Source organism: Amia ocellicauda, chromosome 22, assembly GCF_036373705.1.
Source record: "Amia ocellicauda isolate fAmiCal2 chromosome 22, fAmiCal2.hap1, whole genome shotgun sequence".
Classification (NCBI taxonomy): Eukaryota; Metazoa; Chordata; class Actinopteri; order Amiiformes; family Amiidae; genus Amia; species Amia ocellicauda.
In genome coordinates, this window is record NC_089871.1 from 10,574,538 (window position 1) to 10,584,353 (window position 9,816).

Consider the following 9,816-nt stretch of genomic DNA (forward strand, 5'->3'; position numbering starts at 1 on the left):
GTCAGCCAGGCAGAGAGCCTGCTGTACAGTAAACAAGACACCTGGTACACACAACAACAATACACTGGTCACAGGCCATAAGGTGCAAGTCTGACAGTCCGTGTACACGAATCCCCTTCTCACCCCATATACACCAACCCGGCCAACAGAAACAAAACAAAAAATAAAAATGAAATGAAATAAATAAAACACAATCACACAATCCAAGCTAACTACAATATATTAATATAGATCCTCTGGGTGACAGAAACTTTAGAATAGAAGGAAAAGAATCATCAAACTCAGTCACCCCGTTATCCTGAAACCCCAACCCTCCCTCCCGACCCCCGCCTTTCCATTTTACAACACCTGCACATGCTCACAACAATTAGTTTTGTCAAATTGAAAGAAAAAAAAAATAATAATAATAGAAAGAGAGAGAGAGAGACTAGGAGTTTAATAATTTAATATTAACATTAAAAACTGGTTAAAAGGAAAAAAATCCTGCAGCTCCATCTCTGGCTCTTCCAGTCAAAATCCTGTGCAGGATTTTGGTCCAGCCAGTCAGCTACTTTCTTGATTAGTACATTTTGTTTGATTCTACAATGTTAGAGCTAGCTGGACCAAAGAACTGTACTGGTACCAGACCGGTGCCTGTTGAGGCCTTGCTCTGAGGCACAGGTTCTGCGTCTGTGGGTTTTAGTCCCAATTAAACACTAAATGACTAAACACACTCCCCTCAACACACAGTGAGGAACAGTGGGGGGAGCCTTGCAGGACCTGGGCTTGGAGCCACTGAGCTGGGCCAGGAGTAGGGTTACAGAATCACTCGTTTGGGTTGATAAAAAGCCAGGGGAGGCTTCCAGAGTGAGGAAGGATAAACAGAGTATCCCACAGCTGACACCAAATCAGGGCAGCCATGCCACTCCTGCCCAGAGGGCGGCTCTGAACATGAAAACTCCCAGTCTCTACATCAACCAAATCCTCCTTAGAGCAGACACATTCAGGAGACCCCCACACCCCACCCCACCCCACACACACATACCTCTTAACCATATAGCACAAGCATTCAGGGATTCAAACAGTGTTCACAGGGACAAAGGGGGTCCCATTTATAAAAATGAACATTCACACCAGAACACTCCAAAAGAAAAAAGGGAATAAAAGCTACCTCCCCCAAAGATTTTCAATCGTTTTGTTTCCCATTAAAACCCCCCACTCCCTTTCTTATTCCCTCTATCCTCCTCCTCTCCTCAAAGCAAGCAGAGTCAACACACCATTCACAGTCAGTCATTCTCACACTGTCCCTCCTTGAGAAGGAAGAGAAGAGGAGGAGTTGGAGGCTGGGGAGGGGTCTGTGTTGGTTTTGTCCAGTCTCCACAGAAACCACAAAGTCACCACAAGTTACAGCCACGCTCCAACAGAGAGGGAGGGAGAGAGGGGGAGAGAAATGCAAGAGGGATGGGGGAGAAAGAGAGAAAGTTTCCTCATCGGATTTGAACACCAATCAATCCGCTCTGGAACGAAAACAAAATTAAAAATATAAACGAAACAAAGCAAGCCCTCCCTCCTCCCTCACAACTTCTGGATCTTCTCGGCCACCACGATGGGGTTCTCCTTGCGGATCTTCTCGGCCGCCTCGGTGCGGTAGTCGTAGGGACAGTCGTGTTTGTCAGAGTAGCGATGGATGGCGCAGAACAGGTTGCCACAGCGACAGTCAAACCCTAAGCCACAAGAGGAGAGAGAAAGCGGTCTCTGCTGTGTCCGTGCGTCCACACCTGTCCTCCATCTAGCTGGCCAACTCACCCATCCCCCAGTCCACAGCTGCCCACTCCTGCCTCTCCCCTCCCTCACTGTGCTGCATAAAAAGCGATAGTTGCTATAAAGTTCTGGTGTGCTGGTAAGCCATAAACCCTGCTGTACTGTGGCTCTCCACTTACATCCACCGGTCCGTACCTGTAACCACACCCATCTCCACTTCTCTGCACTCGTACCCAGACCCACCTGTCTCTCCTTGCCCCCCCACCCTGTGCCCAGTCTCACCTGTGAGCCCCACTTTTTTCCGGCAGGTGTGGCAGCGATTCTTCTTCCTGCTCTTGTCGGGTGTCTTGTCTCCACCCTCAGAGGTGCCCCGTGCTGCGTCCAGCCCCGCCCCTGCGGAGACACCCCCGTCAGACACACCCAAACAGCCTGACTGGCCCAGCTGTATCGTGTCGTGCTGTTCTCTGCTCTGCTACACTGTGCGGTGTCTGTCCCCACCTGTGGCTGTGGGGGCCGCCTCCTCCTCCTCGACCTCTGTCCGGTCCGACTCCGAGGCGCCGTCGTCGCGGGAGATGCTCATCGCTGTCATCTGCTGGGTCACAGGGCTGGAGGAGCTGCAGACAGACACACAGAGAGATGGATGCAAAAAGACTGAGGAAGGAACACACCTTTCCACAGTGATCAGAGCTCTACGACAGAAACAGACAGACCCCCTACCTGGCCTTGCTGTCCTCCGAATCGTGACTGCCCTCTGACCCAGGGGCAGGGCCACTCTCCACCGACACGCTGGCACCCCCACTGGCCACCACTGGCGCTGAGGCTGTAGGTGCTGTGAGACAGGAGATGGACGAGGGGGTTACACACACACACAGGTTCAGTTTCAGGCTGTATCCATTCACAAAGAATGTAGTTGGCAAACTGTCCAACTGGTACAGTACAGCAACACTGAGGCAATGGGGGCTCAGTCTGCCTATCAGATCAGAGCAGGCATAGGTTAAGACACAGTCACGGGGAGAGCTACGCCACACAGGCCGGGACAGGGGGCCTCACCTGGTGGGCTGACGCGGCCGCCGCCCTGCTGCCTCTGCAGGTGCTCCTTGTAGCACACGGAGCACATCCCGTTGGTGCGGGGGTTGCCGTAGAAACCACAGCCCATAGTGCACAGCATGGGCACCTGCGTCTGATTGGTCTCCTGAGCCATGCTCTCCGACAGGGGGTGGGGAGGGGGCTGCCCTGGTGGGGGGGGGCACGGGAAGAACAAGGGTTACAAATTTGGATAAAATGAACAACACATCTGTTAGACCAGTTATCTGCAATCCTAGACCTAAGTTATAGTACGGTACAATACAGCACAGGTCCATTCCTGGTCTAGAACTGCAGTACGGCACGGCACAGCAGGGGTCACTGAGACCAGCCGCACTGGACAGCCGCAAAGTGAGCGGCTCGGTCTGGCCCTTACAGGCTTGGCAGGAAAATGTCTGAAACACAACAGGAATCTGGAATACATGTTTACTCTCTATGTACACATACAGACACACAGACTGATGTCCTTTTCTCTGTTCATCTGGTTGAAACCCTCTACTAAGGTGAATCAGATTCGAGGGAAAAGTTACACATTGCCAGTGTTATTGGTGTAAAGAGAGAAAACAAACAAATACAACACAATAGACGGATCAGCAGAAATGGGGTGCGAGGGACAGACAGGTGGTCGTAGTGTAGGGGTCGTTTGTGTATAGAACTGTGGTGGCATTGGGTACGTGAGGATGGTCATTGTTTCTGAACAACAGAGTCCGGCTCTGCCGTTTCCAGACGCACCGTGACCCCGGACGACTACCTTCTCATATTTCTCATAGGCCAGAGGTGAACTCACAACTGGCAGTGCCGCCTGCCCAATCACGTCGCAGATTCAAAGCCTCACAACAACCCCGCCAGCCAATCACGTAAGGCCTGCACAGCAAGTGGGCGGGTGTCGCAGCGCCACAAAGAAAACCTGGAATTTAGCCAGGGCCCGATAATCCAGTCCGAGGCTTTTTTTGAGGCCTATTTCGAATACTTTTCAAAACCTGGGGTCACAAAATGTACACAAACAGAACCATTAAAACGCTTCGACTGATCTAAAAACAAAATAGCTCAAATAAATGACAAATAATTAATTTAAGGACGAACAGTAACCAGAAAATGACTGAATATTTATCAAACTTCCTTGACCTGATTGAAACTGTTTTTGAAGCTACATTGTTTTGTTTCTGTTGGTAAAAAAGTTGATTTTAAGGCCAAGCCAAAAAAAACACAAAGATTAGGCTATGGAAATCATTCAAAATACTTTTTTTATATAAACAAATAAAAATAAAAACAAATAGCTAAGCTGTATAGCGTGAACAACAACACGCACAATAATGGGTAAAAAAAACCTACTGCCAAGATGATCGCAATAGAAAATATGAGCAGATAAACGGGATTTCACACATGTGGCTTTTGCGATGTCCATCTGCAGGAATAAACACGGCGGGGTGGCTGGGGACGCAGTTTTATATGATAGATTTAATAACTTGGGTGGCCACTTACTGCCAACATGAAAAAGACAGATTTGGTCAAGTTTTCCTGGGTTGTGTTAAAATACAGATGGGTCTGACCCAGTTGTACCCCCAAAACCCACACTCGCAGGACTATCGGCATTCATTCGGCTTTCAACACGATTTAAAACACAATCGAGTGAAATCTCGCCCAGAGCCCCTGTGCTAAACCCTGGTTCCCCGACACACACAAGCAGAGCCGCCTCCTCCGTCAGTATTATGGAAACGTTATAAAACCAAAATTAAACCTGGTGAACAATGACACAGACCTGGTGTTGTTGTTGTCGGTCCGCCGTTTGGGATGAGATTAATTTCTGTTAAAGGGGGCTATGGCGGTAGTGACGACATACACTCTCTCTCGCCGCTTCTGCCTCGGCCGCCACCGTCTCGGCCCCAAAGCACCGGAACTCACACGCCGATCCCGACTCGGGCCCGAACCAGGCTCCCGGTACCGACACGGTGCGGCTGTGGATATCTCCGGTCCGCCGAAAATCAAAGAAAGACGCTGTCAATCACACCCTCCCGAGCTTGCGGCCTTCGCTAGGCTCTTAGCCTTGGATCCCGTCATTCCACCGGGAGCCTTTGATGTCACAGTGACGTCATCGCCGAAGCAACAACCGTTCTATCATTTTCAATCGTTTATTATTATTATTATTATTATAAAGTCGTAATAATCATAATAATGTTTAGATAATGCAGATAAATACATATTTATATATCATCAAATCGTAAGTTGTTCAAATAAGATCCGTTTAACTTGATTCCTTTTTTCTGTAAAAAATCTTTAAGAGTTGCCATCACGAGTTTTGGAGAGATTGTGTCTCCTTCAGGTACTCCTTTGCAGATCCTGATCTTGTCAATGTCTTGGTGGAGTCATATTGTTGATGTGGCATTGTTGTAGATATATTTAATAAGAATTGTATGTGTGTTTTCAATGTTTTGATTTCTTAGAGCTCGGATGACTGAGTTTGTATATATTGAATAAAATAATGTCTCATAGTCAGTAAAGCCAATGAACAGAGGAAGCTCATATTACCTGTATCTTTCTAATACGTCGCTATCAATTTGTATATGATCCATGGTGTTATATCCAAGTCTCAGTCCTGCTTGTTCTCTTGGTTGGGGGGAAGCCCGGTGTGTCTTGAAGGTGACATGTTACTATCTTTGTAAATAGGCTACTTTGTATAAAATGGGAAGTAAAGTGCTGGACATATAGTTCTTCAAATATTCTTTGTCTCCTTTCTAGTGCAGGAGAATGGTAGTTGTGTTGTTCCTTTTATCTGTGATATGTTTCATTTTGAGACACTTACAAGTTACGATTTGTCAACGTCCTATTTGAAAAAACACTTGAAGACCTGCAAATTCAAATTCAAGAACTCTCAGATGCAAGCAAGAAAACTTAACTTAAAATGATCTTCAGTAAAACATCATAGCATCATCATTTAATAGCTTTGTTTCTTTCAAGGGATACCTGATGAAGTAAAAGGTTATGTCTACCTCAGACACCAAATCAGCACAGATGGCGATATTATGGAAGAAGTCAAAAGAAGAGTGAAAATGGGATGGTGTACATTTGGAAGAAACAGCAAGCTGTTGAAAGGAAATGTGCCCATTTGCCTTAATAGATTAGTATTTGATCAATGCATACTAACAGTGCTCAATTATGGCTGTGAAACCTGGTCACTTAATGCAAAAATGTTACAAACACTGTTAAAATGCTACAGAATTGCACACAAAGAAGCATGGAAAGATGTGTGCTCGGAATAACAAGAAGAGATAGAAGAATAAATGAATGGACCCAAGAGCAACCCAATATATGTGACATAATTAAAACAGTTAAAATGTGAAAATTGTCCAGACACATTGCAGGAAGAACAGATCAAAGATGGACAAAAGAAGTTATTGAATGGTCCCATGAGATGAAAAAAGACCTAGAAGACGACCACATAAAAGATTGGAAGATTAAATAATTAACTTTGCAGGCGTGACATGGGAAAGGGAAGCTATTGATCGAAACAAGTGGAAACATCTTGCACAATCTCATCAGCAGCAGCTTTTATTGATCCACTGTCAAATCCCAATTATATATATATATTTAATATCAATGCAATTAATAAGGCAATTATGCTATTATTATTATTATTATTATTATTATTATTATTATTATTATTATTATTATTATTATTATTGCAGTGTAATTCCTATAGTGAGCAGCAGGGGGAAGTAGAGGCCCATCAGTAACAGGTTGCTGTTAGTCGCTGCAGCTGAGTGGAGTGTCTGTCTGGCCCAGCTGTGTGTGACAGGAGGGATTGGGGGGTTGACCTGTTTCTCTCTCCCTCTCTCTGTACCTGTCTCTCTCTCTCTCTCTATGTCTCTCTCCTTTCCTCCCTGTCTCCTTTCTCTCACTACCTTTCTGTCTCTCTCTCTCCGGTGCACTTATAGAAGCAGCGGGGGTGTTTACAATGAAGTTCTTATTTGTTTGTGTATGTTCCCATCTCCCATTGCTCTTTTACTGCAATAAAACACACAAATGGTGACCAGTGTCTTGTTAGTACTATTATGGTCATTATTTCTGTTCTGCGTGTTCTGAACAAAGCCGCTGTGTCAGTCTGTGGGGGACAGTCTTTACCTGCTTTGTTCCTGGATAACAGGTTGCCAAGACAACCAGGACCCTCTGTGGAGAGCGAATGGGGGGGGATTGTGAATTGAATTGTGGCTCCTAGAATTGGAAATAAATTGTTGTCCCACTCAGAGTGACCTGCATTTACAACCTCCTTCCCCCTCACTAACTTCACACCTGTTCTGGCAGTCCCTCCATGTGGGAGGATCGGGAGGTTATATAACTGGGACAGAGAGAGAGAAAGACAAGGGGGAAGGCAAACACATTGCTCACTGCTTTGTTAAAATCACAATTGGAAACAGAAACACGAGACACGATATACGTAAAAGATGCTAGTTAATGATCATTATTATAGTGATAATAATACAGTGCTTAGAGAGAGTGTGTCTGTGTGAGTGAGTGTGTGTATGACTAAAATTGAATGAGTGAGTGTTTGAGTCAGTGTGTCTGTGAGAGAGGACTCTGCTGGTGCAATGCCACCCCAGGCCACCAGGGTTCAGGGTATGTGTGCATTTCTGCTCCCTCCCAACACTGCCCAGCAACTGAGCCTGAAGTGCAACAAGATAAAAATCCCCTTTGAGAGAGGGGCTGGGGGGTCAATAAATACCAACAGGATACACAGAGCAGGGCCCACAGTTCACAGTTTATCGGTCAGAGAGAGAGCGAGAGAGAGAGAAAGCATAGGCAAAGAGAGAGTGAGAAAAAGCGAGAGAGTTTGAGATTAGGGACAGAGTGCAAAACAGTGTGTAATTTCAGTGAAACAGAGAGGTGGGGGGTGGATTAGGGCTATGGGTTTAAACTGAAGGATGAGGACAGGCTTTTTTTAGACGCCCCCCACCCTTGAAAACACAGCAGCACCGTCAGGGGATCAGAGGACAAAAATCCTTAAAGGGGAGTGTGGGGCGCATGATCCCTTAATCTCTTAAAGGTGATCTCACAATTAAAGTCAGCCTGATTTTATTTACCAGAAGAAGTAGACAGACAGATTGACACAAACTGCTGAGAGACGGGGAGACAGACAGACAAACAAGCTGCATTGGTGGGCTGAGGGAGGGTGAGGGGCTGAGGATGGACAGAGAATGAAAGAAAGGAAGAGCGATGAGAGAGGGAGAAAGGGAGATGGCGAGCGAGAGACGAAGAGACAGAGATGGGGAGAAATTGAGACTGAATGAGAGAGGGAGCTGGAGAGAAACTGACAAAGAGAGAGGGAGAGAGGGAGCGAGGGAGGGAGGGGCGCAGTGCAGGGCTGTCAGTGTGTGTTCCTCTCGGTTCACTGCAGCGTCTCTCCTCAACACAGTGTGGTATCTGGGTCAGCGCTGACCCCCACTGCCCCCCTAGCTTCTCTCCACACTGCGCTGTATACTCTGCTGTCCTGGGCTACACTACAATAATGTGCTGCTTTACTGCTCCACACTTTACAGTACTGCAGTATACTGCACCACAGTTTACAACATACTATACTACACTTCACAGCGCTGAAGTATGCTGATTCCTGCTGTAGAGGACTGTACTGCACAAGAAATAGTGCAATGTCCTATTCTATACTGTACTGTTTGCATTGTAATGATTAAATATGGTATATTTACATCGGCTGTGTGAAATACTGTCGAGTTTCTAGGAAAGCATTCATATTGTATACACATTATTGCAGTATTATGTAAGTTCAAAGCTATTATACCCTCTAGCCACCAGGGTCCGCAGTTTGCAGAACGGCCTGCGTCCAGCCGTTAAAGACGGGTGGATTTCACGGTAAAGTGAATTAACGCACAGCTTTAAACCAGTTACTGACCTCCTAGTTTAAAATAGACAGCACCAAAGAGACACAGGGAACAACAGGAAATTATATTTATGTCTGTCAGCAAAGAGTAATATTACAATATCTGTTAACGTTGTGTAGAGAGGAGACTGAAAGACATTGGTCATAGGAGATTGAGAGTGTGTTAGAGAGGAGATGAGCAGAAGATAGAGAGACATAGAGGGAGATGCACAGAGAAAGAGACCAGCAGAAATGAGAGATGGTGTTAAAAGAAGGAGTGACAGAAATAGAGAGCCGAGAGCAAGAGAGAGCCGGACAGAGAGTGACAGGGAGAGAGGGAGAGATTGGGGTGTGAAACAGAAAAAGGGGAATGAAAGAAAAGTGTGTGAGACAGTGAGAAAGCAAGAGAGAGAGAGAGAGAGACAGAGACAGAGACAGAGACAGAGCGAGAGAGGTAGATAGAGATGGAGAGAGAGTGACTGTATGTGTCCCATGGTGCCTTCAGGCACTTCTGGGGTTGGGGGGGGTGGAGAGGGGGATGGCAGATCTAGGCCACCAGGCCAGAGATGCAGAGATGGAGGGATGGAGGACGAGGGGGGGTTGGGTTCAGTTTGGTATAAAAAATGAAAAGTAGAACAGAAAGCCTGCTGAGAGAGAGAGAGGGGGAGAGAGAGAGAGAGAGGGGTTGGGCACTGACTGCCATCTTCCTTCGTCTCTCTGTGTCAGTGCTGTTCCGTATATAGTTTTTGACTGAGTTGTGTTTTATTTTGTTTCCATAACCAATGTGTACAAATCAATACAATTCGAATCAACACAAAGACATGCTATGCAATACAGTACAACACAACACAGGTTGGTTGTGTCTGTCTCTCCCCCTCTTCCTCGTCCTCCCTCTCTTTCTGTGTCCTAATAGATCTGTCTCTCAGTTTGTGTGTCAGTGTATGTATCAGTGTGTCAGTGCTTTAGTGGGTGGGTGTGTGTGTGTATCTGTAGGTCAGTGTGTCAGTTCGTGTTTGTGTTTGTGTGTGTGTGTGATTATGTCAGTGTGTCAGTTCATGTTTGTGTTTGTCAGTGTGTGTGTTTGTCAGTGTGTGTGTGTCAGTTCGTGTTTGTGTGTGTGTTTATCA

At 46.2% G+C, this 9,816-nt stretch overlaps 1 protein-coding gene across 1 annotated transcript; it reads right to left on the bottom strand.

Moving 5' to 3' along the window:
* Nucleotides 1-202: 202 nt before the first annotated feature.
* On the bottom strand, nt 203-4,895 carry LOC136717826 (AN1-type zinc finger protein 5). The gene is made up of 6 exons (XM_066695356.1): nt 4,583-4,895; nt 2,791-2,973; nt 2,458-2,569; nt 2,239-2,354; nt 2,023-2,133; nt 203-1,703 (listed from the first exon to the last, which is right to left on the bottom strand). The coding sequence occupies exons 2-6, from the start codon at nt 2,939-2,941 to the stop codon at nt 1,555-1,557; spliced, it is 639 nt and encodes a 212-aa protein (XP_066551453.1). The 5' UTR covers nt 2,942-2,973; nt 4,583-4,895; the 3' UTR covers nt 203-1,554.
* Between the last annotated feature and the right edge of the window lie 4,921 nt (nt 4,896-9,816).